Source organism: Chlorocebus sabaeus, chromosome 6 (assembly GCF_047675955.1).
Source record: "Chlorocebus sabaeus isolate Y175 chromosome 6, mChlSab1.0.hap1, whole genome shotgun sequence".
In the NCBI taxonomy this organism is placed as follows: domain Eukaryota; kingdom Metazoa; phylum Chordata; class Mammalia; order Primates; family Cercopithecidae; genus Chlorocebus; species Chlorocebus sabaeus.
In genome coordinates this window covers 13,239,434-13,267,014 of record NC_132909.1, presented here as the reverse complement: position 1 = coordinate 13,267,014, position 27,581 = coordinate 13,239,434, and the positions used below count along the sequence as shown (strand labels likewise).

The 27,581-nt window shown below is 47.0% G+C and overlaps 1 protein-coding gene across 1 annotated transcript; it reads left to right on the top strand.

Annotated features, from left to right (window-relative positions):
* The first annotated feature begins 270 nt into the window (after window positions 1-270).
* On the top strand, window positions 271-27,202 carry IGSF23 (immunoglobulin superfamily member 23). Its single transcript, XM_073016302.1, is given in 4 exon segments — window positions 271-595; window positions 19,281-19,550; window positions 22,473-22,626; window positions 27,169-27,202. Coding segments are annotated over 4 exon segments (585 nt in total). The 5' UTR covers window positions 271-468.
* The last annotated feature ends 379 nt before the right edge of the window (window positions 27,203-27,581 follow it).

The window sequence follows — 27,581 nt, the reverse complement described above, 5'->3', positions numbered from 1 at the left end:
CATTTGAGGAGGAAAGAATAGACCTGGGGAGTGAGAAGGGTGAGGAAAAAGGAGCTAGTGTAGCTTATCCTTCTAGAATCTAAAATTCAGGATATAGTCTGAGCGAGGTCCTGATAATGGGATTCTAAACATGACTCCAGGACATCCTAGACACCAAATTATAATTAGCATTAACTTCATAGTGACTGCCATTCGTTGAACGCCTACTACATGGCAAGGCACTACTCCAAGCGCCTCGTGTCCATGGCCCCATCTGACTCTGGGGCAGGCACTATTATTAACGCCTCCATTTTACAGAGGAGAAAAGGTGTGGTTCAGAGTCCAGGGGAGAAGCCAGGAGGCCAGCAGAAAGCCCCGTCACCTCCTACCAGGTTGACCTTTGGCCATTCCTTAACTTTGAAGTGAGTGATAGGAGCAGGCGATTCTGTTTCTCCCTCCATCTCCCCGTGGGGATTGTAGGGTGAGAGAATGAGAGCAAAGCCTCAGAGCCCCCTCCCCAGGGACCCTGTCCCAGCCTGGTCCCCACCCACCACCACCACTGACCCGATACTGGAGAAGGATGCGGCTGGAGGTGACTTCCGAGCCAACTTGGTAAGTCATGTGGGGAAGTGGCCAGGGTAGGGCATGGTCATCGTGGGCGGGGTCCTGCAGTGCGGGGCCAGGGCTGCAGACATGACTGTATAGGTCTATAAAGACCCCACATGTGATGAGGAGACCTTCTCTGCACAGTCCTTGGACAGAATACAAGATGAGGAGTCCTCCAGACATCAGCTCCAGCCACACCCCTGCCTGGAGGAAGCTGCTTTTAACAGGTGTGTTGGAGACAGCGGCTTCACCATGGGCCAGGGACAAGGAGGAGAGAGTCTCCTTACAAGTCCAAGTCGCCCCCACTCAGAGCTTCGACCCTGTCAGTTTGAGGCCCATGCAGCTCAGGCACCCAACTCATGGGAATTCTTGAATGTCACTCTGCCACAAGAGATGACCCTATTGGCTTCTTTTAGGAAGAAGGGAAGTGAGGTGCAAAGAGGGGACCAGGTCACCTACCCAAGATGGCAGGGCTGGCAAGGGGCAGGATCAGAATTTGAGACCCCAGCCCAGCCCCCTTCCACCAGAATGCCCTGTCTCACCCCAGCAATCTGCAACCTAGTAATAATAAATATAAATAATAGCAATCATAAAATAATAACATCAGCCATAATAGAAGGTCACTGTAACTGAATAGGTCTATACACCAGCCTGTTTGGGGCTTTTGTTTTTTTGTTTTGTTTTGTTTTGAGACACGGTCTTGCTCTGTTGTCCAGGCCAGAGTGCAGGGGCCTGATAATGGCTCATTGCAGCTTCAACCTGCTGGGCTGAAGCCATTCTCCTGCCTCAGCATCCTGCGTAGCTGGGACCACAGGTATACGCCACCAAACCCAGCTAATTTTTTATTTTTAGTAGAGATGAGGTCTTACTATGTTGCCCAGGCTAGTCTCGAACTCCTGGGCTCAAGAGATCCTCCTGCCTCGGCCTCCCCAGGTGCCGGGATTATAGGCGTGAGCCACTGCACCCAGCCTGTCAGCCTGTTCTAAGTGCTTTTCTGTAGTAACATTTAAGTCTTATCACAACTCTTTGAGATCAGGGATGTATGATCCCTATTTCACAGAAGAGGAAACCGAGGTTCAGAGAGGTCATGTGCCCTCTCCAGGTCGCACACTTGGAAGTGGCAAACTGAAGATTTGAAGCCAGATGGGCTGGCTTCCCAGATCACACTTTCCAGAGACCACACACATCTGCCTCTCAGATAGTGAATGAATTGCTTCCTTATCCAGGTCTTAAAAGTTCAGTTCTGAGCCGGGCACGGTGGCTCAGGCCTGTAATCCCAGCACTCTGCGAGGCCAAGGTGGGCGGATCATCTGAGGCTGGGAGTTGAAGACCAGCCTGACCAACATGGAGAAACCCCGTCCCTACTAAAATCACAAAATTAGCTGGGCGTGGTGGCGCGTGCCTGTAATCCCAACTACTCGGGAGGCTGAGGCAAGAGAATTGCTTGAACCCAGGAGGCAGAAGTTGTGGTGAGCTGTGATCGTGCCACTGCACTCCAGCCTGGGCAACAAGAGCGAAACTCCACCTTAAAAAAAAAAAAAAAGTTCAGTTCCGTGTAATTTTAAAACCCCAAAGTCCACCTAGTTCAAAGCATTGCTCTGTCCCCAGCTCAGGCCTGTGTCACACTGGAAGGTGGAAAGGAACGTGGCGGGTCTCTTCCCTATTTCATCAGAGCCGTTGTCTTAGGCGTCTCTCAGGGCGGTAGGCAGAGGGGAGGAAGGAAAGAAAAGGAGGCTGGAAAGTTTCTCTTAGGCGGCTGTAGTTTTATGATGGAAATGAGGCATGCTGTGTGTTGTTGGCTCTTCCCGGGGTGGGGGCGGGGAGGGTGGGGTACTTTGGGAATTGGCTGTGCCACTGAATAAAATAGCAACCAGCTTTTAGAAAGTGGTTTACAACATGTTTGCAAAGTGAGGTGGGGGAGCTTACAAAACATTGTTCAAACAAAAACAAAGCAACTGTGCCGCAAACTTCAACTCTGTAAACACAAAATGTTCTCTCGATAACAGCAGGTGCCTGGAGAGTGTGACGAGGACAAGCGTAGGGGTGGAGGTCAAGGGAGATTTGGCTTTAGATGGGTCTACATTTTTTCCTAAGGAAAAGCTCTAGTGTGATTAAAAATTAATTTTAAAAATTATGAAAAACCCTCAAAGAAAATATACTCCCCAAAGTGGTTATCTGAGTATTAAGCTTAAGGATTTGTTTTGCTGCTTTTTACTTTACTTTCCAAATTATTCTATAATGAGGAGCAAAGGTTGTTTTCTGTGATGCCTTGTAAGAATTGCTGAATATAATTCTACTTTTTGTTTAAAAGAAATAGAAACAGCCGGGCGCGGTGGCTCATGCCTGTAATCCCAGCACTTTGGGAGGCCGAGGCAGGTGGATCACGAGGTCAGGAGATCAAGACCATCCTGGCCGACATGGTGAAACCCTGTCTCTACTAAAATACAAAAAAAATTAGCCGGGCGTAGTGGCGCGTGCCTGTAGTCCCAGCTACTCGGGAGGCTGAGGCAAGGGAATCGCTTGAACCCAGGACGGGGAGGTTGCAGTGAGCTGAGATTGTGCCACTGCACTCCAGCCTGGCAACACAGCAAGAGTCCATCTAGAAAGGAAGGAAGGAAGGAAGGAAGGAAGGAAGGAAGGAAGGAAGGAAGGAAGGAAGGAAGGAAGGAAGGAAGGAAGGAAGGAAGGAAGGAGGGAGGGAGGGAGGGAGGGAGGGAGGGAGGGAGGAAGGGAGGGCAACATAAAGCTTAAAAAAAAAAAAAAGTAAGTTTCCAAAACATGGCCGGGTGCAGTGGCTCACGCCTGTAATCCCAGCACTTTGGGAGGCCAAGGCGGGAGGATCACCTGAGGTCACGAGTTTGAGACCAGCCTGACTAACATGGAGAAACCCTGTCTTTACTAAAAATACAAAATTGGCCGGGCATGGTGGCACATGCCTATAATCCCAGCTACTAGGGAGGCTGAGGCAGGAGAATCACTTGAACCTGGGAGGCGGAGGTTTCGGTGAGCTGAGATCATGCCATTGCACTCCAGCCTGGGCAACAAGAGTGAAACTCCATCTCAAAAAAAAAAAAAAAAAGGTTCCAAAACATAGTGTTTATCTCTAGGTGTCTAAGTTTTATGGTATAAAAATGGATATATATATATATATATATGAGTATATATGAGTAATACTATAGAGAGAGAGAGGGAGAGAGAAAAAGAGAGAGAGGGAGAAAGGTCTTGCTCTGTCACCCAGGCTGGAGTGCAGTGGCAGGATCATAGCTCACTGAAACCTCTAAGTCCTGGACTTGAGGAATCTTCCCACCTCAGCCTCCTAAGTAGCTGGGACTACAGGCGCGTGCCACCATGCCCAGCTAAGTTTTTATTTTTGTAGAGACGGGGCCTCACTCTGTTGCCCAGGCTAGTCTTGAACTTCTGGCTCAAGTAATCCTCCAGCCTTGGCCCCCCAAAGTGCTAGGATTACAGGTGTGAGCCAACACACCAGCCTACTCTTATATTTAAAAAAAAAAAAAAAAAATCCCATTAGGAGTGAAAGGATTAGGGTGTGGTGCCCAAGAGACGCAGGGTTTTCCTGGGGGGTGACGAAAATGTTCTACAATTGATTGTGGTGATGGTTGCACAATTCTGTGAGTATGCTAAAAGCTCTTGAATTGTACACTTTGAATGAGTAAATAATTGGCTAAGAAAGTAGATTTTATGTGTTTTCACCACAAAAAAAATAAGGACATGAGGTAATGCATATGTTAATTAGCTCAATTTAGTCATTCCACAATGTATGTATATCTTAAAACATCACATTGTACACCATAAAAATACACAATTTGTATTTGTTAATTTTAAAAAGAAAAAATAGAGGCAAGGTTATAACTTAATCAGTGTCCAGAACAAACATTATGTCACCCTTTAAAAATATACCATTCACATTGAATTATAACCCACTACTATTTCAAAAGAAGGTGGTGAAAACATGTTGGGTGGGGGTGTTGGGTAGGAGTAAATGGATTGGTATGTGCATTAGCTCATTTTGTGTTGCTATACAGGAATACCTGAGACTGGGTAATTTATTTTTTTTAAAAAAAAAGATGTTGATTTAACTCACAGTTTTGCAAACTGTGCAAGACAAGAAATGTGGTGCCAGCATCTGCTTCTAGTGAGGTCCCGGGAAGCTTACAATCATGGCGGACAATGAAAGGGGAGCAGGTGCATCACATGGCGAGAAAGGGAGAAAAGGATGCCAGGCCCTTTTAAACAACCCGCTATCGAGTGAACTAACCAGGCTAGAACACTCACTACCGTGGAGAGGACACCAAGCCATTCACGAGGGATCTGTCCCCATGACCCAAACACCTCCCGCTAGGCCACAGCACCAACATTGGGGATCAGGTTTCAGTATGAGATTTGGAAGGGACAAATATTCAAACTCTATCAGTATATGAATTACATATCAATAAAGCTGTAAATTACACACACACATACGTGCACACGCACACACACACACACATATATAGGCTCTCAGTTAAAGCCATGTGTAGAAAAGCAGAGGAAGGAAGGCATGTTCTAGAGACAATGCCAGGTAGAGTATAGTTTTCACAATTTCCAGCAGGGGAGAGAGCAGTCAGGTTGCCCCAGAGAACAGGACCTCCTCACTGGGAATGAGAATGAGGATTTCTCACTGGAATGAGAATGAGAAACAGGTTTGGCCTGGGGAGGCCAATGAATTCAAGCTGAGAGTGCTAGTACCTAACTTAGATTGACCTCAGCTGATATGATTTGGCTGTGCCTTCACCCAAATCTCATCTTGAATTGTAGCTCCCAAAATTCCTGCCTGTTGTGGGAGGGACCAGGTGGGAGATAACTGAATCACGGGCATGGTTTCCCCCATACTGCTCTTGTGGTAGTGAATAAGTCTCACCAGATCTGATGGTTTTGTAAGGGGAAATCCCTTTTGCTTGGTTCTCATTCTCTGGCCTGCCCCCACATAAGACTTGCCTCTTGCCTTCTGCCAAGATTGTGAGGCCTCCCTCGCCACGTGGAACTGTGAATCCATTAAACCTCTTTTTCTTTATAAATTACCCAGTCTCGTGTATGTCTTTATCAGCCAGGTGAAAACAGATGAGCACAGCAGCCCTAAAAATTCATGATCTCATTGAATCTCAGGCACTCCTGTGAAATGGTACTCTCACCCTCCCTCCTTGATGAGTGGAGAAACTAAGGCTCAGAGCCCAGAAATAATAAGTGGTAGAGTCAGGGTTATGAACCCAGGTCTAGCAACCTAAAAATCTACAGGTAGAGCTATGCTTCCACACCAGATAGAGCAAGGGTGGCTAAGATGTGAGGTCTTCTTCTTAGGATGCTTTGGGGACACTGCCGGAATCACCTGGTACCTGCTGCTGTGTCAGAGTTAGAACGCAATTCCAGAATGCGGACTGCATGGCCTGAGATCTTCCTTTCTGGTCATTTGTTCAACAAACACTCCCCAAGTGTTCCCTCTGTGTCCGGCCTGCATGGGATGGTGGAGGGGAGACTACCGTGACCAAGACAGCCTCAGTCCTGTCCTCCCAGGGCTCACAGTCCAGGAGGAAAGACAGAGCCATGTCCAGGAAGCAGTGACCCAGAGTGGGTGGGGAGGGACCATGCAGGGGGAAGAGGGAGACCCAGAAGAGAGGGCTGAGATCAGAAGCTGGGGAGGCAGTGACCAGGCAAGACCTTGAAGCTGTCGAAATCAAAACAGAACCTCAGAAAGGTAGGGCATTGCTGACACAAACCGCGTCTCTGTGTGCTTTGTTCCATGATAGTGTATGAATGCAGCATTTTATTCCATCAGAATAGAAAAGCAAAACCTTGAGCAGGTATTTATAAGTTATATTAAAGTTATAAGACTTTATTCCTATCATTTTGTGGCAAGACCTTCCATCACCCCCATCAAAGTCATTCGAAGTCCCCGTCCAAACATTGCAGTATGTATTAGCAAGCACGCCTAAGGGTCAGGAAGACCAGAAGAGGGAATGCCTGTGCAGAAACTTTCCTTCCTTCCTTCCTTCCTTCCTTCCTTCCTTCCTTCCTTCCTTCCTTCCTTTCCTTCTTTCTTTCCTTCCTTCCTTCCCTTCTTTCCTTCTTCTCTTCTTTCTTTCCTTCCTTCCCTTCTTTCCTTCTTTCTTTCCTTCCTTCCTTTCTTCTTTCCTTCCTTCCTTTCCTTCCCTTCCTTCCCTTCTTTCCTTCTTTCTTTCCTTCCTTCCTTCCTTTCTTTTCTTCCTTCCTTTCCTTCCCTTCCTTCCCTTCTTTCCTTCTTTCTTTCCTTCCTTCCTTCCCTTCTTTCCTCCCCTCCTTCCTTCCTTCCTTCTTTCCTTCTTCCTTTCCTTCTCTTTTTTCCCTTCCTTCCCTTTCTTCCTTCTTTTATAACTTTTCTTCTTTCTTTCTTCCTTTCTTTCTTTTATTCTTTCTTTCCTTCCTCCCTTCCTCCCTTCCTCCCTTCCTCCCTTCCTTCCTTCCTTCCTTCCTTCCTTCCTTCCTTCCTTCCTTCCTTCCTTCCTTCCTTCTTTCTTTCTTTCTTTCTTTCCTCGCTCTGTCACCCAGGCTGGAGCAATCTCGGCTCACTGCAACCTCCACCTCACAGGTTCAAGCAATTCTCCTACCTCAGCCTCCCTAGCAGCTGGAATTACAGGAGCCCCCCACCACACCCAGCTAATTTTTGTATTTTGAGTAGAGATGGGGTTTTGCCATGTTGGCCAGGCTGGTCTTGAACTCCTGACCTCAAATGATCCACCTGCCTCAGCCTCCCAAAGTGCTGAGATTACAGGTGTGAGCCACTGCACCCAGCCTATCTATGCAAAAAACTTTAATCACAGGAAGTTAAAGAGTCAAGAGGAATGATATTCTAGGTGGGGAGAATAGCATTGGCAAAGGCCTGAAGGCTAAAACAACCGCAAGGAGTTCAGTCTGGCTGATGCAGAGAATGAGGGGAGAGTGCTGAGAGAAGCAGGGAGCAGTAGTAGGAGAACCACGAGAAGGAATCTTCACTGTGTCCTAAGGTTATAAGGGAGCCATGGAAGATTTATGAGCAGGGTGGGTAAAAAAGTCACACCAAGGCTGGGTATGGTGGTTCATGCCCAGCACTTTCAGAGTCTGAGGTGAGAGAATCACTTAAGGCCAGGAGAGAATCACTTAAGGCCGGAGAATCACAAAGGCCAGCCTGGGCAACATAGCAAGACCTCCATCTCTACAAAAAATGTTTAAAAATTAGCTGAGCATGGTGGTGTGCACCTACAGTCCCAGAGACTCGAGATGCTGAGGTGGGAGGATTGCTTGAACCCAGGAGTTCAAGGCTGCAATGAGCTATAATCACAGCACTGCACTCTAGCCTTGGCCACAGAGTGAGACCTTGTTTCAAAAAAAGAAGGAAGGAAGGAAGGAAGGAAGGAAGGAAGGAAGGAAGGAAGGAAGGAAGGAAGGAAGGAAGGAAGGGAGGGAAGGGAAGGAAGGACAGTTACAACAGCTGTTGACTTGGAGATTAACTCAATGGAGATGGGCAATGAGTGACCCCCCACAACTCCCAGCTCTCCACTATGACCTTGAATCTGAGACTCAAATTTGCTGTCCCTTAGTTTCCCTGCCTGTAAAACAGACCAGCACCAACTTCAGAGTTGTTCAGGGGGCTCAATGAGGTATCCTGGTCAGGATACCAAGTTGGTAGGGCTTGGCATGGTCCCTGGCACTCAGCCAGCATGCAGTGTCAGCTGATCACCTGAAGCTGCTTCTGAGATCTCACACACCCTTCCAGAGCCCATCATGTTTGTATCTGGTGATGAGCTCCTGGGAGTGGTTATCTCTAGCCACCACATCTCATTCATTTAACCAGGAAGAGAGCTGATGTTTTAACATTCATCTTGTACGTGGATACTTCTGATCCTTAAAGGTAGCCATCTATTATATTGCTTTTTCAAGAGATTTTTAAAATAAGTGATTACAGTACACCCAGGACTTGCTGTTGAGGCAAGAATGATAACAATGAAAATAATGATAATTATAATGTCAAGCATTTAGCCACAGTCACCTTGTTAGTATACTGTTCTCAACACTTCACAAACATTAGAGCAGGGCTTCTCAATATTAACACTCCATTTTCTATCTAGAGTGCTCACTTGCACTTCTGCCATGGAATAACACAGCAAGAAGGCCCTTACCAGATGCCAGTACCATGCACTTGGACTTCCCAGCCTCCAGAACTGTGAGCCAAAATAAATCTTTTTTCTTTGTTAAAAAAGAAAAAAAAAAAAAGAGCAAAAAATACATATGTTAGCACTTAAGGACAGATGGTGCTTTGTTATTAAGGACTGACCTGCACATGGTAGCATCCTTGGCATCTACCCAAAAGATGCCAGTAGGACACCCTGCCCCAACCCCAGTTGTAACAACCAAAAAGATTTCCAGACATTGCCATTGTCCCCTTGGTGGCAACACTGTCCCCAGTTGAGAATCTTTGTTCCTTAGATTAAAATCCTTACAAAGTCATAAAAAGGAGATATTATTCCCATTTTATAGATAAGGAAACTGAGGCCCAGAGAGGTTGAGTAACTTTCCAAAAGTCACCAGAGTTAGTAAGTTTCAAGACTTGCACCCAGACAGTCCAATTCTGGTAACTGCATTCTGGTGTAAATTTATGTGTACCTACATGCATGTGTGTGAGAGAGGCAAAGAAGAACCTAATTTATATTCTCATTTCTTTAATTCAAGTTTTTAAAATTTAGAGTAGGCTATACAATCTCATGGTTCAATCTCAAAGATATATAGAATACTTTGTCTTTTTATCCTATTCACATTACCCAGTTCCTCATGTCACTCCCCCCACCACACACACAAATTGTCACTGTTTTCTGTTTCTTTATCCATTTACAAGCCAAAGCAAATATATATATTTTTTCTCCCTCATTTACACCAACAGTAACATATCATCTAGACTATTTGGCAGCTTGAACTCATATTTTTGCTTGGGTTTTTGTTGTTGTTGTTATTACTGATTTTCTTTTTTTCTTTTCTTTTTTTTTTTTTTTTTTTTTGAGATGGAGTCTTGCTCTGTTGCCCAGGCTGGAGTGCAGTGGCTCGATCTCGGCTCACTGCAAGCTCCGCCTCCCGGGTTCATGCCATTCTCCTGCCTCAGCCTCCCCAGTAGCTGGGACTACAGGCACTCGCCACCACGCCCAGCTAATTTTTGTATTTTTAGTAGAGACGGGGTTTCACCGTGTTAGCCAGGATGGTCTCGACCTCCTGACCTCGTGATCCACCCACCTCGGCCCCCCCAAAGTGCTGGGATTACAGGCATGAGCCACCGCGCCCAGCGTATTACAGGTTTTCTTTGAGAAAGGATCTCACTCTGTTGCCCAGGATGGAGCACAGCTGCACAATCATAGCTCACTGCAGCCTCCAGTTCCTGGGCTTAAGTGATCCCCCTGGCTCTGCCTCCCAAGTGGCTGGGACTACAAGCATGCACCACCATGCCTGGCTAATATTTTTCAATTGTTTTGTAGAGATAGGATTTTGCTATGTAGCCCTGGCTGTCATTTGTATCTTAACTGCTTTCCACAGTGATTTTTTCCCACTCAGTTCATAGAGTTCATGAATTCTTCCTCATTCTTTGACATAGCTATATTATTCCATTGTGTGGAAATAATGGTTCATTATTTATTTAATCAGTCCTCTATTGTTGAAGAGTTGGGTATGTCCAATCTTTTGCTATTGTAAATAAGGTGTGGTAAAAAACACTATGCACTAGTCATTTTGTTCTGTGAAAGTCTATCTATAGAACACATTCCTTGACATTTAATCACAGGGTCAAAGGCTATAGGAATTTGTAGTTTTGAAAGACTTTGCCAGATTGCCCTCTGTAGGAGTTGTATGAGCAAAGTGTGGGAGTTCCCATTGCCCTCAGCATCACCATAACAACAAATCATCAAACTTTTGGATCTTTGCTGAAAGGGTTATCTCAGTTTGTTTTAATTTACATTTCTCTTACGATGAGTAGAATTGAGCATTTTTCCTATGTCAAAAGACAGTTAAATTTTCTTTTCCATGAACTGCCTATTCATATGCTATGTGTATTTTTCTGTTGGGTTGCTGATATTTTTCTTATTGATTTCCAGGAGCTTTTTATATATTAGTGAAATGAGCTCTTCGTGACATCAGTTAGAAAGAGTTTCTCCTGGTTGTCATTGTTCTTTTGACTTTGTGAGTGATGGGATTGTTTTTAACCTTTCAGGTGTTTCTTTTCATTTTATATCCTTTTTTTTTTTTTTTTTTTTTTTTTTTGGTCTTTTATGGCTAGAGCTTGTAGTCCTACCACACCACTCCAGTGAGAGAAAGAACAGGTTGGGTACCTGCAGGGATCCAGAACCAAACTCCAAGGGTTTGACTCCAAGTTCCAAGCAATATGGAAATTTAATGAGAGGAAGTGAGAGAAACTAAGGCAAGAGTTAGGCAATATAGTTTAGTGACTGAGAATTTTGATTGCCTGCTTGTGGATCACAGTACTGCTGTTTACCACCTATGACATCCTGGAAAAATGTTTTAAATTTTCTGAGCCTCTGTTTCCTCATCTGTAAATTTGGCATAACAGTCATATCAGTCAGGGTTGAGGCAAGAAACAGATGGTCAACTCTAAGGGAGTAGTAAGGAGAGTTTAAGACAGGGACTATTTGCAGCAGAAGTGTAGGTGAGGCATAGGAAGAACAACATGGAATAATACAGCACCCAGGGGCTAACAACAGCAGGGAGCTGTCACCTCCCTCAGGCTAGAAGCCATAAGGAGCAAAGCAGATCCCAGAACCAGAAGACATTAGTAGTATATGGAGAGGGACACTCAACAGGAGCTGTGGGCTGGAACAAAAGGACCCAGCCAACTGTAGTACTAATCCCTTCAAACTTACTCCCCTGCTGCCCTCTCCTCTTCTGCCAATGTGCCCGCTGACAGAAACCAACCAGCAGCAAAAGGTAAGGGGACCCCAACAACACAGCTCAGAGAAGTCAGCCTTTCAGATAGCAGAGTGGAGCAGAGAAGGGTAGAAAACCAATTTTTGCAACATCCAGTATAAGCGTGTGCTTCATGGGATCAAGGAGAGGAATCAATGATTTGATACACATTCGGCACTTAGAACAGAGTCAGGCTTGTGGTGGGTGCTAGTGAATGTTCTCTGTTATTTCTACTCTACTTTTTTCATTATTGTCACTGTCATCAGCAACTCTTGATGCTCCACACTCACTTTCAGTGGCTTGGGAACGGTCACTTGCAGGGACAGCATTTCGCCTTTGGTCTCACTTGCTCCCCTTGTCTCCTCCTCCTTCCCTGCTCCTCCAAGGCACCCTGCTCACATCCTGCACCTGCTCTGTCTTCTTGGAGCTGCCCTTCTCGGCACAGCTGAACACCTTGACCGAAAGAGCCAGTGTCCACCTTCCTGTCCCTGGAAGTCTTGAAGGTATTCTCACTACGTCTTGGTTCCGAGGGTATGACGCCCAGCCAGCAGCCATGATATTCTCCCCGGAGGGCCTCCCAGGACCTGCTCACACTGGCCGGGAGATGCTGGGAACCCAAGGCAGCCTGGTCATTAGAAACGTGACGGCTCAGGACTCGGGCAGCTACACCGTTGTGCTGGAAACCAGCAGGGGACGCAGGAGTGCAACAAAGCAGATCCATGTCAAGAGTGAGTGGGGCCCCACAGTGGGAGGGACTGACTTCTCAGAAAGCAGACCCACAGGACCCCAGAAGAGCCCACAGGACACATTCTGTGCTGGTTATCCATTGCTCCCCATTAAACCACCCCAAAACTTAAAACGTCAATCACTTATCCAGCTGGACAGTTCTTGTGGTCAGCTGTTGAGGTGTCTGGGTGTTGGCTGATCGAGAATGACCTCCTTCATGTGCCTGGCCATGGACTAGCTGGTGGCTGGAGTGATGGGGGTGAGAGGGCCACATAGCCTCCCAACCTCCAGCAGGCTATCCTGGGTTTGTTCACTGAGCAATGGAACAGGAATAAGAGGTGAAGTTCCAAAACTCCTTCAGGCCCAGGCTCAAAACTGACCACCATTACTTCCATCACCTTCTATTGGCCAAAGCAAGTCACATGGCCAGTTCAGCTTCAACAGGAGGGAAAGAGGCCCCACCTCTTAAGGAGAGGAGTTGCAATGTGTTGTGGCTATTTTTTGTCATTGTGTTAGGTTGTTCTTGCATTGCTATAAAGACATACCTGAGACTGGGTTATTTATTTAAAAAAAGAAGACGTTTGATTGGCTCACGGTTCCACAGGTGGAAGCGTGGTGCCAGCATCTGCTCAGTTTCTAGGGAGGCCTCAGGGAGCTTTTTAATAATAGCAGAAGGCAAAGGAGGAGCAGGTGTCTCCCACGGTGAGAATAGGAGCAAGAGAGAGAGAGAGTCAGAGAGGAAGTGCCACATTTTACAACAATCAGATCTCATGAGAATTCACTACCATGAGGACAGCACCAAGCCATGAGGGATCCGCCCCTATGGCCCAAACAGCTTTACCCAGGCCCCACCACCAACATTGGGGATCGCATTTCAACATGAGGTTTCGGCAGGGATAAATATCCAAATTACACCAGCCAAACCTTGCAACAGACAATCATGAGATACGCATTCATCGTCACTTGGGAAAGGTAGAGAAGGTCTCTGGTAGCAGCCTTCAACCTCATCTATATTTTTATCACCTGGACTCAAACTTTCATATCTGATTTAGGAAAACAAAGTCCTGAGAGTAACCAGACCCATCCTCCTTTTAGAAGATAGTCCAGAGACTCTTAGTCAGCTTGGGCAAAATACTCTAGGCTTAATCAACAGAAACTTATTCCCTCAAGTTCTGAAGGATGGATTGCAAGATGAAGGTATTGGCAGGTTTCATCTCCTCTGAGGCCTCTCTTTTTTGACTTGCAGAAGGTTGCCTTCTCATCCTGTCCTTGCATGGTCTTTCTTCTGTGTGTGCACATCCCTGGTGTCTCTTTGTGTGTCCAAACTTCCTCTTCCTATAAGGATACCGGTCAGGTTGGATTAGGGCCCATCCTAACAACTTCATTTTAACCTAATCACCTCGTTAAAGACCTTATCTCCAAATACAGTCACATTCTGAGGTACTAGGGGTAAGGGTTTCAACATATATGTTTGGTGGGGGACTCAATTCAGTTCATAATAGAAATCAACTTAGTTAGGGTTCAGATTCTGATGCTCTAACAAAGACTCAAAAAGTTCCAGTGTTAGCCGGGCGCGGTGGCTCATGCCTGTAATCCCAGCACTTTGGGAAGCTGAGGCGGGCGGATCACGAGGTCAGGAGTTCAAGATTAGCCTGACCAACATGGTGAAACCCCATATTTATTAAAAATACAAAAATTAGCCACGCATAGTGGCAGGCGCCTGTAATCCTAGCTACTCAGGAGACTGAGGAAGGAGAATCGCTTGAACCCAGGAGTCGGAGTCTGCAGTGAGCCGAGACCACGCCACTGCACTTCAACCTGGGCGACAGAGCAAGACTCCGTTTATTTCTCTTTCCCGTAACAGTCTGGCATAAGCAGTTTAAGGATGATGCAGTGGCTCCATGGTGCCAAGATGTAGGGTTCTTCGAGTTTTTCTATTATTGACAGGGTATTGTCACATTTATGGGATCCAAGGTGACTCCCATCACGTCTGCATTGCAACCAACATACCAGAGAGAGGGGAAAGGAGGTGAAAATGCCTTCCTTTTAAGGCCCAGCATAGTGGCTGCTCACATCCCATTGGCTGGAATCTAGTCACTTGGTCATACTTAGTTGCAAGAGGAGTTAAAAATGTAGTCTTTATTCCAGGCAGCCATCTCCCTAGCTAGAATGTGGGGTTTTGTGACTAAATGAAGAAGGCGAGAAGAGATGTTGGCAGCCATCCAGCACATTCTACCACAGGTTGCTAGTGGCGAATGCCTTTGGGGCTCACCCCTATCCCCACCCCTCGGAATCCCAAAGGGTTTAGCCAAGTATTCCTTCCAACCCAATGAATCCGGCCTCTAGATCGTCCAGGGAGGCCACTCACTAGTCAGCCCACTCCACGTGCGCTCCCATCTCCACAGCAGGCACATGAATGGGTGTGTAGAAAAGGGGTTCATTCCCTAAGAACAGTGATATGGGCTAGGAGGGCTTGGACTTTGGGGGAAGGCTTGGGGGAGTGGGAACATTTTGCTATCCATTTATTCAACAAGTCATCAGCACCTACCCTGTACTGGGCATTGCTGGGGACACAATAGGGACTGAGACAGCCCTGGCCTCTTCCTCTCATCCTTGCACTCGCAGTCCAGGGAGGGAGACAGACTGATCCCCAGATAGTGATGACCCAGAGTTGGCAGGACTGGATGGAACCCACAGGACTGTAGGAGCCCAGAGAGCACCTGGCCCCTTTGAGGAGTCTGAGAGGACTTCCTGGAGGAGGGAGAATTCTGCAGTAAACAACATAGAGTTGATCTCTCCCACCATGGAATTCTCAGTCCATTATGGGAGACAGACACTAAATGAACAATTCCATCAGAAAGTTTATCTGCAGGAGCAACATTCAAAATTATATTTGAAGCAAAATAGAAGTTAGTTGATAGGGCCGGGCGCGGTGGCTCACACTTGTAATCCCAGCACTTTGGGAAGCCGAGGCAGGCGGATCACTTGACGCCAGGAGTTTGAGACCAGTCTGTCCAACATGGCGAAACCCATCTCTGATAAAAACACAAAAAATTAAGCCAGGTACGGTGGCACACACCTACCTGTATTTCCAGGTACTTGAGAGACTGAGGCAGAAGAATTGCTTTGACCCAGGAGGCAGAAGTTGCAGTGAGCCGAGATTGTGGCACTGCATTCCAGCCTGGGCAACAGAGCGAGACGCCACCTCAAAAAAATTAAAAATAAAAAAAATAGTGAAGGGAGCCAGTTCACTGGGCATTCTTGACGTGTCAGACACTGAATGATTTCCCAGCAGCCTAAGAAGCAGCAGCTCTGAGCAGCAACCCAGATGGTTGTGCAGCAACCATTGCACAGGGGGAAACTGAGGCTCAGAGAGGTGATGTCAATGGCCTGTGGTCATGTGACGAGCAAAGGACTGAGCAAAGGTCGTATGACAACTCATTGATCCTGGGGCCTCTCTACTTCCGTGCCGCCTCTCCAGCCCGGCAACATCTCCATGGTACAATGTAAAGGTGGGGATCGCGCTTAGAACCCCGCTTCTGCACAGAGGGGTTTTTACTCCCCTCCCAGAGAATTTATGGACCGCTGAGGTTCATCCATCTGTATTTCTGTGATTTGAAGGCTAATTTTTTTTTTTTTTTTTTTTTTTTTTTTTTTTTTGAGATGGCTTGCTCTGTCACCGAGGCTGGAGGAGTGAAGTGGTGTGATCTCAGCTCACTACAACATCTGCCACCCGGGTTCAAGCGAGTCTCCTGCCTCAGCCTCCTGCGTGGCTGGGATTACAGGCATGCGCCAACACGCCCGGCTAATTTTTGCATTTTTAGTAGAGACAGGGTTTCACCATGTTGGCCAGGCTGGTCTCGAATTCCTGACCTCAGGTGATCCACCTGCCTTGGCCTCTCAAAGTGCTGGGATTGCAGGCATGAGCCACCGTGCCTGACCTGAAGGCTAATTCTTCTAAAGGCCTAGCTCCACACCTTTGCCTATGCCATTTTCAGCCCGAAGCGCCCTTTCTAAAGAGAGAGGTTGCAGGAACTCATGCTCGGTGGTGCAGGCTCTGCAGCCAGAACTCCCTGGATCAAATCCCTCTGCCATCCATTATGCCCCTGAGTCCCTGCAAAAAAGTAACTTTCTGTTTCCCCATCTGTGCAATGAGGTCATAGCAGAACCTACCTCATAGGTTGACTGTGAGGAGTGAGTTAATCTGTGCTAAATGCCTACAACAATGCCTGACAAACAGCAAGTAAATGTTAGCCCTGGCCAGGTGCTATGGCTCACACCTGTAATCCCAGCAGTTTGGGAGGCTGAAGTGAGAGGATTGCTTGAGCTCAGAAGTTTGAGACCAGCCTGGGCAACATGATGAGACCCCCGCCCCCCGCCCCCATCTCAGCAAAGAATTTAAAAATTAGCCAAGCCTGGTGATGTGCGCCCATAGTCCCAGGCACACAGGAGGCTGATATGGAAAGATCCCTTGAGTCCGGGAGGTTGAGGCTGCAGTGAGCTGTAACCTTGCCACTGCACTCCAGCCTGGGGGACACAGCAAGACCCTGTCTCAAAAAGAAAAAAATAATAGCCCTGTTTGTTTCAAAGGACTTGATTTCTTTGAGCCTTCCTTTTCTCATCAAAATGGGAATAAGGCCAGGCACAGTGGCTTACACCTTTAACCCAAGCACTTTGGGAGGACAAGGTGGGTAGATCACTTGAGCCCAGGAGTTCAAGACCAGACTGGGCAACAAGGTAAGACCCCATCTCTACAAAAAATAGCTGGGCGTAGTGGTGCACGTCTATAATCCCAACTACTCTGAAGAAACCTTTGAGCCCAGGAAGTGGAGGTTGCAGTAAGCTATGATTGCACCACCGCACTCCAGCCTGGGTGACAGAACAAGACCCTGTCTCAAAAAAAAGAAAGAAAGAAAGAAAGAAAAAAGGAATAATCATAATTACATCATAGGATTGTTGTGAGGATTAAATGAATACATCCAGTGGCTTTCGTAAGAAATGCTTTTCACATCATGCCCAGTATATCCCACAACTAACCAAAAGGAAAGTGTAATGACAGTTATTACTATGAGCAATGCTCTCTGATGTTTTCTATAATATTTCTTTCCATGTTTTAAATGTTGATCACAGTCTACTAAATGATTTAGACACCTGGGCATGGGTCTTGCTTGCAGTATAACAAGCCATGGATTAACATGTGTGCTTGGCTCATGGTAAGAGCCCAATCCATGGCCAGGTGTGGTGGCTCATGCCTGTAATCCCAGCACCTTGGGAGGCCGAGGCGGGTGGATCACCTGAGGTCAGAAGTTTGAGACCAGCCTGGCCAACATGGCGAAACCCCATCCCTACTAAAAACACTAAAATTAGCTGGATGTGGTGGCGGATGCCTATAATCCAGCTATAGGGAGGCAGAGGCAGGAGAATTGCTTGAACCCGGGGGGCAGAGGTTGCAGTGAGCCGAGATCACGCCACTTCACTCCAGCCTGGATGAAAAAGCAAAACTCCGTTTCGAGAAAAAAAAACAAAAAACAAAAAAAAAACAGCCCAATCCAGGTGGCTATTACACTGCCTCTTGTTCGTACACCTAGTGGGCTCTTCCTCCTCCTTCAAGGCTTAACTCAGATACCTCCTCCAGGAAGCCATCCGTGAGCTCTCTGGTTGTGCTAAAGTTCTTGTCACTTAGAACATTGCATTGAAATCAGAAATCAGCTCTAAGTGGAAGTTCCCAGTACGGTCTGGGAGTTCAAATCCCAGATGTGTCCCTACTTGACCACGAACCCTGGCCCTAATGACCCCCAAACTTCAGAGCCTTTCACCTGAAAATGCGGACAAGAAGTGGGGACCTCTTGGGTCACCTCCTCACTGGGCTGTTTCCACTCCTGCAAACTTAAAGTCAAGTTCTCACATGATAGTCAGAGTGAGCCTGTTCAAACCTAAGCCAACTCACGTCCCTCCACTGTGCAGTCCTCCCATGGGTCCCACCGCAATCAGAGTCAGAAGCAGAGTCCTCACCCTAGCCCAGGAAACCCCAGCATGATCTGCTCCCATTATCTCTCTGACTTCTTCTCCCAGCCCTCTCTCCCTTTCCCTCCTCTCTATGCCCACCTTGGCTCACACCCACCTCAGGGCCTTTTACTTGCTGTTCCCTCTGCCTGGAACATTTTTTTCTTAGGAATCCACATGGCTCCTTCCTCTGCTTCTTCAGGACTCTGCTCAAACATTACTTCCTCAAAGAGGCCCTCCTTGACCCACTTTACCTGAAACGGGCTTACCCAACACCACAGCCCTGTGCAGTTTTTCTCACAGCACTTACAACCACTATATGTATTTGTCTGTTTGTTGACCCTCTCCTCACTCAATCGTTAAGTTTAATGAGGGCAGCGACTGTATCTGTTTAATCAATGCTGAGCCCCCAAGTCCTAGAGTCTTAGAGTCCTAGATTTGGTTCACCCAGATCCAGCGGCGAGGATTCAAGGTCAGATAGTCTGTTTGGGAGGTGCAAGAAACTGGAGAGTGAGGAAGTTACACAGAGAAGCCAGGAAATAATAAAAGCTCTGTTCCCAAGCTGGTTACTATGGGCAACTGGAGCACAGTCCCATTGGGGAACTCAGGGCCCTGGTGTGGAACGACTCTGCAGAGTCATCCCACATGACAGCGAGGGAGCTGGGGAATTTATACACCAACCTGTCCCGGCATTGTGGAGGGCTGCTCCCTGGTTTGCTCATTCCCCAGCACTTCCAGCCTGCTGCCTCCATGGGCAGAGTAGGCTTTGGCCAGCAGTGAAAGTCCTTAGGCAACGGGATGCAGGTGCTGGCCATTGGAAGTGGGAAGAGCAAGGGGTTGGATTGGGGGCACTGGGCACAGACCAGGCTCTTCAAACACATTCATTGGTGAATTAATGAATGAATGAACACACGAAAGAATGGACATCTCTATGGTGGGCAGAAGAAATGCCCAGCTTTTCTGAGTGGTGTCCACTCTTGTGGCCTTCTTCCCTGTTTGCACAGATAGCCTCCAACTAATGCCACTGAAGACATTCCCAGCCGCTATCCGGGGAGTCATCCAGAGTGAGCTCAACTATTCTGTGATCCTGCAGTGGGTGGTGACAATGGACCCTGAGCCCGTGCTGAGCTGGACCTTCAATGGGGTGCCCTGTGGGATGGGAGAGAAGCTGTTCATCTGACGGCTGTCCTGGGAACAGCTGGGCACCTACATGTGCATAGCCACGAACAGCAAGAAACAGCTGGTCTCTGAGCCTGTGACCATCTCGCTGCCAGGTGAGTCCCCCATCCCACGCCATCCCACCCAAGAGCCTTGCACCCTCTCCAGCCTGTGGTAGCCTCTCTGATTCCATTGAGCCATCTTCTATGACCAGTCCCTGTGACACCCTTTATAGGCAAAATGTCATTCCAATGTTCCGTCCACCTGGCAGACTGTGCATTATTAGGCCTTCTTCTTCTTCTTTCTTCTTTCTTCTTTCTTCTTTCTTCTTTCTTCTTCTTCTTCTTCTTCTTCTTCTTCTTCTTCTTCTTCTACTTCTTCTTCTCTTTTCTTCTTCTTCCTTTTCTTCTTCTTCTTCCTCTTCCTCTTCTTCTTATTTCCTTTTCTTTCTTCTTCTTCTTTTTTCTCCTCCTCCTCTTCCTTCTCCTCCTCTTCTTCTTTATTCTTTATTCTTTCCTTTTCTTCTTTCTTCTTCTTCTTCCTTCTTTCTTCTCCTCCTCCTCCTTTTCCTTCTCCTCCTCCTCCTCCTCTTCTTCTTCGTCTTCGTCGTCTTCTTCTTTATTCAGTGGGCTGTGATCGCACCACTGCACACCAGCCTGAGTGACAGAGAATGACTGTCTCAAAAAATTTTAAAAATCACCATTGTCATCATCTAAGGAGTGGTTCAAAGCAATGGCTTTGGAATTTGAATCCCTGGCTGTGTGACTCTGACCCAGTGCCTTGACTTCTCTGTGCCTCAGTTTCCTCATCTATAGCACTGGGAAGATAATAGTGCCTACCCCAGAGTGTGGTTGTGAGTATCCAATGAGATAAGCAGGTGAATAGCTTAAAACAATAATGTCTAGCACTATTGAACACTAATGAGTGCTCAATAACCATGAGCCAATATCACTGTTGCAATTAGCATTGTCATTATTAATTGTACCTATTACCATATACAGTCAGTATATGGAGCAATCAAAATGACAGCAAGTTGCTGAGATCAGAGAAGTAGTTTGGGACCCGGTCAAAACTCAGTTCAGTCCCTGTTCCCATGCCTTCCTGGCTGCGTAACTTAGGGCATGTGACTTACCCTCTCTGAGCCCCAGTTTCCTCATGTGTATAATGGGGGTAATCCTATATACCTCCGCAGGGTTGTTATAAGGAATGAAAACAAGGGGTGACTGAGTTTGGCAGAACAACTGTCAGGCAGCAGGTGCCTTGAATAGCAGCTGTTATGGTGAATATTGTTTTTAGTGTGTTATTCATGGAGGGACACATGGTGATATGGTTTGGCTGTGTCCCCACCCAAATCTCATCCTGAATTGTAGCTCTCATAATCCCCATGTGTCATGAGAGGGACCTGGTAGGAGGTAACTGAATCATGGGGTCGAGTTTTTCCCATGCTGTTCTCATGATAGTCAATAAGTTTCACGAGTTCTGATGGTTTTACAAAGGGCAGTTCCCCTGCACACATTCTCTTGCCTGTTGCCATGTAAGACATGCCTTTGCTCCTCCTTCACCTTCTGCCATGATTGTGAGGCCTCCCCAACCATGTGGAACTGGGAGTCCATTAAGCCTCCTTTTTAATAAAGTACCCAGTCTTGGGTATTTCTTCATAGCAGTACGAAAATGGACTACCATGGCTTGGAGTGAACTAGAGGTATGCAGAGGAACTGGCCAGGAGAGAAGAGAGGGAGGGTATTTGGGGTAGCAAAGAATGCATGAGTCAAGGTTCAGAGCTGGGGCATGGAAATGGAAGGGGTGATGGGAATCTCAGCTTGGCTGGGTCCCAGAGAACCACCTCACCTCCCTGGCCAGGGTCCAGTGGGAGCTTCAGGACTGATGCACTGGGGGGGTAAATGTAAATCTTATAGCACCTAGTGACCCTGATATTCATTGAGAAGGACAACACTTCCAAGACCCCCTTTGCTCATTCATCAGCTGCCCAGGAAATGTTTATGAGCACTTGCTGTGTGGCCAGCCCATGCTGGGCAGTGCTGGGAACACTCTGGTGACCAAGACAGCTGCAGCCCCGCCTTCACAAGACTCACAGTCCAGTGTTCACAGACAGTGATCACCAGAGTGGGCAGGGCTAGGATGGGGGAGCCCAGAGAGCTATGGGACTCAGCCTAGGAGTTAAGGAGGGTTTCCTGGAAGAAGGGACATCTGAGCTGGTACCATAATACACAAGAATTATGCAAGCTGGCCAGGTACAGTGGCTCATTCCTGTAATCTCAGCACTTTGGGAGGTTGAGGCGAGTGGATCACTTGAGGCTAGGAGTTTGAGACCAGGCTGGCCAACATGGTGAAACCCCGAATCTACTAAAAATACAAAAATTAGCTGGGAATGGTGGCATGTGCCTGTAATCCCAGCTACCATGGGGGCTGAGACACAAGAATTACTGGAACCCAGGAGGTGGAGGTTGCAGTGAGCTAAGATTGTGCCACTGCACTCCAGCCTGGTGACAGAGGGAGACTCTGTCTCAAAAAAAAAAAAAAAAAAAAAAAAAAGGAATTATGCAAGCCAAGAGAGAGAAATGGCATTCCAGAGAGAAAGAGTGCAGCGTGGACAGGCCTGGAGGCAAGAGAGAAAGAAAGGGATGAGCTTGGAAAGTTGAGTGGAGTCCAGGGTTGCACGGCTATAAAGGCAGGGCAATGAGAGAGATGAGGCTGGCCAGGTGGCAGGGCCTTGAAAGCTAAGGTGAGAAACTGACTTCTGCCCCAGGGTGCTGGGGAGACACAGCAGGGTTCTGAGCAGGGGAGGAACAGTGTCAGGTGCGCGCTTTAGAAAGATCCTCCTGGCTTCCATGTGGTAGGAAGGTGGATGGGCGCTGGACTGGGGCAGGAGAGCAGGGAGGAGAGGGGACCGGAGACCTGGAGGATGGAAGAGAAGGATGGATTGAAGAGACACTTGGGAGGGGGAATGGCAGAAGGAGGGGGTGCGCAGGGAGGGCGGGCAGATGGCTCCTCCAATCTCACCCCTCCTTGGTCCCCAGAACCCATCACGCAGCCCACAGAAGCAGAGCCCATGGAGCCGGACCCCACTCTGTCCCTGTCAGGAGGCTCTGCCATTGGGCTCCTTGTGGCTGGGATCCTGGGAGCTGGGACACTGATTGGAAGCGTGTGTTTCACCATCATCCAGAGCCTAAGGTACCTCCATCCCTCACCCCTGTCCACTGGGCAACATCCACTCAACCCTCATGAGACACAGAGCTGGCTCAACAAGGAAACAGAGATGAAACCAACACCCCCATCTGGGAGGGTGATAGGGACCCCTGAGGAGCGCATCTGACTCATTGGTTTCCAAAATGGGATCACAGCAACAAAGAGATAGAAGAGGACACTAGAGCTGGGCTGTCTGGCTTCAAGTCCCAGCTCCATAACTTACTAGCAGTGAGGCTGTGGGCAAGCCACTCCCCTTCTCTGTGCCTCAGTTTGCCCATCTGCAAAATGGGGATGATAATAACAGCATTTGACCCTCTGGGTTGCTGTGAGTGAATTTTTCTTTCGCTTTTTTTTTTTTTTGAGATGGAGTCTCACTCTGTCGCCCAGGCTGGAGTGCAGTGAAGCGATCTCAGATCACTGCAACCTCTGCTTGCCAGGTTCAAGCGATTCTCCTGCCTCAGCCTCCTGAGTAGCTGGGATTACAGGTGTGCACCACCACACCCGGCTGATTTTTGTATTTTTAGTAGAGACGGGGTTTCACCATGTTGGTCAGGCTAGTCTCAAACTCCTGACCTCATGATCTGCCTGCCTCAGCCTCCCAAAGTTCTGGGATTACAGGCATGAGCCACCACACCCGTCTAGTGAGCGAATATTTCTAAGAAACTTAAAGCAGTGCCTGGAATGTAGTAAGTACTATGTTCGTCCTCTCTATACATATCTGCAGAGTGACCGCTCTGTGCCAGGCACTGAGGATACCAAGGGAAGAAACAGCAGAAAGTCCCTGCCCTCAAGAAACTTGCATTCTGGTCGGGGATATCATCAAGAAACACAATGAATGAGTGAAATATAGATAGTGTATTGGATGGGCCAGGTGCAGTGGCTCACACCTGTAATCCCAGCACTTTGGGACGCCAAGGTGGGCGGATCACTTGAGCCCAGGAGTTTGAGACCAGCCTGGGCAACATGACAAGACATCTTGTCATCTCTCTCAAAAATATAAAAATTAGCCAGGCATGGTGACATGCACTTATAGTCCCAGCTACTCAGGAGGCTATGATGGGAGGATCACTGGAGCCCAAGGAAGTCAAGACTGCAGTGAGCTAAGATCAAGTCACTGCACTCCACACTGAGCACAGAGTGAGACCCTGTCTCAAAAAAGTAATAATAATAAATTTTTTAAAAAAGATAGTATGTTGGATGAGTGCTAAGGAGAGGAGTGAGGCTGGGAAGCAGGACAAAGATTGTGGAGTGGGGTGGCATTTAACGAGTCAGGGAAGGCCTCCCTGGGACGGTAGCATTTGAGCAAAGGAAGGGAGTGGGGAGCCATGTGAGGGTCTGGAAGAATGGCATATCCAGCAGAGGGAACAGCAAGTGCAAAGGCCCTGAGGCAGGATTGCCTGGCATGTTCAGGAAATAGTGAGGAGCCCAAGGTGGCCACAGTAGTGTGAAGAATGGGCAGAGAAGTAGGATGTGGGTCAGAGAGGGAGTGGGGAGGCAGGGGAAGGCAGCTAGACCCTTGTATAAGGCCTTTCTCCCTCTTTTTGTTTTTGTCATCAGTTGTTCATCTGTATGAAATCATAACTGAGCATTTTCAAGTAACTGTGTGGAATGACCATGTATAAAGAATCAGAAATCACATTAATAGGCATATGAAAAGCAGTCAATACCTCAATTACAGCTACAAGCTCCACTTTCTAAGCTGAAGTATAGGGCATCTGGAAAACTTTACTTTTCTAGCCAAAATAAGAAGCTTTACCATTACTAGACCCATCTGTAAAACAATGAAACAACAGCAGGCTGCAGGTTGTTTACTGTAGGAATTGTATTTTTTTTTTTTTGAGACGGAGTCTTGCTCTGTCACCCAGGCTGGAGTGCAGTGGCCGGATCTCAGCTCACTGCAAGCTCCGCCTCCCGGGTTCACGCCATTCTCCTGCCTCAGCCTCCCGAGTAGCTGGGACTACAGGCGTCCGCCACCTCGCCCGGCTAGTTTTTTGTATTTTTTAGTAGAGACGGGGTTTCACCATGTTAACCAGGATGGTCTCGATCTCCTGACCTCGTGATCCGCCCGTCTTGGCCTCCCAAAGTGCTGGGATTACAGGCTTGAGCCACTGCGCCCGGCTACTGTAGGAATTGTAAATGCAAACTGTTCAGTCTTGCTCAGCTAAGGGGATAGTGAAAAAACAGTCTGTTAAATCTATAACTATTAAAGGCCAATTTTAAGTCCTCTAAAGCCTCCAGTTTCTCTTTACTCAGCGGCCATTGTTCTATCCAAATTGGCTTATCTGTTAACCATTTTAAAGGTATAGGTTCTGGAAGCTTAACAATGACCACCATCAAAAATGATATTCTAATCTTTGGTGGGAACTTTGTCTCTCCATTTGAAGTGGTTCTTTCAAAACTTGCAAGTTTTTTTCTAGCCTCATACTAGGGATATCCCCCATTTCATACATTATATGTTGATTTTGAGGGATATGTAATTGTTCTGGAATTAGAACTTGTGCTCCCCATTGTTGTAACAAATCTCTCCCCCATAAATTTATAGGTACAGAAGTTGTAATTGGTTGAATAGTCCCAAGGTGTCCATTGGGCTCTTCACAATGCAAAATATAGCTACTTTGATATACTTCAGGGGCTTTACCAACTCCAACTATGTTAAATTGAGCAAGTTGAATTGGCCATGTGGACAGCCAGTGCTGTAGAGAAATGACTGAAATGTCTGCTCCTGTATCTGCCAAACCTTACAATTTCTTGCCCTGAATAGTTATTTCACAGGTAGGACGTTTATCAGTAATTTGATTTACCCAATAAGCTGCTTTGCCTTGTTTATTTGTGCTTCCAAATCCTCCTGTTGGTTTCATTTCACTTTTCCCCGTTCCCACATATGGCACAATCAGGAGCTGTGTTATGCGCTCTCCTGGCTCCGCTTTCCAGGGAACAGAAGTAGATATAACAATTTGAATTTCCCCATGGTAATCTGAATCAATGACTCCTGTATGTATTTGTATCCCTTTTAAACTTAAAATAGACCTTCCTAAAAGTAATCCTATCATCCCTGCTGGCAAGAGTCCACAGACTCCTGTTGGGACCTTTTGTGGGGGTTCCCCAGACAGAAGGCTCACAGCTTTTGTGCAGCATAAATCTACTGTGGCACTACCTGCTGTGGCAGGGGACAGACATTGTACAGGGGTGAGGGAATGGCCTGAGCTGGAAATGCCCCAGTTTGGAACGGGGCCCAGGACTGGCCCCTCATGGTGTTTCCTGAAATCGGGTTCCCATCTTTATCAAACTTAGTGTGACATTGATTAGCCCAATGCTTTTCTTTTTTACATTTTGGACATATTTCCGGATCAGCAGTTTTCTTTTTTCCCCTATCTAGCGGCCTGACTTGCTGATTATTTCTACATTTTTTTTAGCATTAATAGCTTGTTTAAATTATTTGAGTAATTTAATTACTCAAAAAGGAAAAGGCTCAAATGTAGCTATAATATTTCCCTGTTGGTCTGGGGGATGTATTCTAACAGGGAACTGCCAAGCCTCTAAATCCCCTTCTCTTCTAGCTTGCTGGATTCCTGCCTAAATAGAACTGACAGCAGTTGCTTGAGATGCTGGTCGAACAGTCACTGGGGCAACTACTTTTTGCCCAGTGTCCTCTGGAAAAGAAAGATCCGGAGGGTCAGGCCACTGCTTAGGGGCAGTTTTGGGGCCAGTTTATGGCCAGATTTTGGGGGGCCTTTTACCAACAGAATCGCTTGAACCTGGGAGGCAGAGGTTGCAGTGAGCCGAAATAGTGCCACTGCACTCCAGCCTGGGCAACAGAGCCTGCTCCTGTATCTACCAAACCTTTCCATTTCTTTCCCTGAATAGTTATTTCACAAGTAAGACGTTTATTAGTAATTTGCTTTACGCAATAAGCTGCTTTGCCTTGTTTATTTGTGCTTCCAAATCCTCTTAAAAAAAAAAAGAAAAAAGGAAAAAAAAAAAACCCAGGAATATGATTATACTTCCCTCCAAAGATAGGAGTGAGGATTAAGTAAAATGGTGGGAGTCATGAGCTATTAACAGTGCCTGGAATGTGATGAGCCTTCAATAAACCTCAATGATGATGATTGTATTAGTTTGCTCCAGCTGCTATAACAAAACGCCACAGACTGGGGGGCTTAAACAACAAAAATTTATTTTCTTACAGTTCTGGAGGCTGGAAGTCCAAGATCAAGGTGGCAGCCAATTTTATGTCCCATAGCGACCCTCTCCATGGCTTGCAGAAGGCCACCTTCTCGCTGTGTCCTCACGTGACCTTTTCTCTATGTTCATCCCTGGTGTCTCTTCCTCTTCTTATAGGGACACCAGTCTTATTGGATCAGGATCCCACTCTTATGATCTCATTTAATCTTATTGTGTCTGAAGAATCTATTTCCAAATATAGTCACATTGGAGTGTTAGGAGTACATATTAATTTGGGGAGCAGATAATAATTCAGTTGATGATTCTCATTCTCTCTCTCTTTGTCTCTCTCTCTCTCCACTGCAGGACTGACTGGCAGAGAATAGGAATATGCAGCTGAAATGTGGGCAACTCTCCTGTCAGCTTAAGAGGTAATACCAGGAAGGGTGTGAAGGAAATCCTAGGTTTGGGAATAGAATGAGGTTCCTGGGCAGAGTCCATTTGTGACTTCCTCCCTCCTGGTTCCCTGATCATTTGTCTGTGAGATGTTCCCCTCCTGTGGAGAGCTCCAGGAGCTGCTTTTCTCTCCTTTTGCCAACTGCCAGCACCCCATCTGCCCAGCTCATCAAATTCCTGGAAGCCACCTAAACAAGCACTCTATATTTCATAAACCTCTTGGGCTCCATGCAAAAGAAACTCACTGAAGTAGCTCAGGAAAAACTAAAATGAACAGTTTCATCTAAGGACCTATGAAATTTTTCAGCAATCCATAGGTGTGA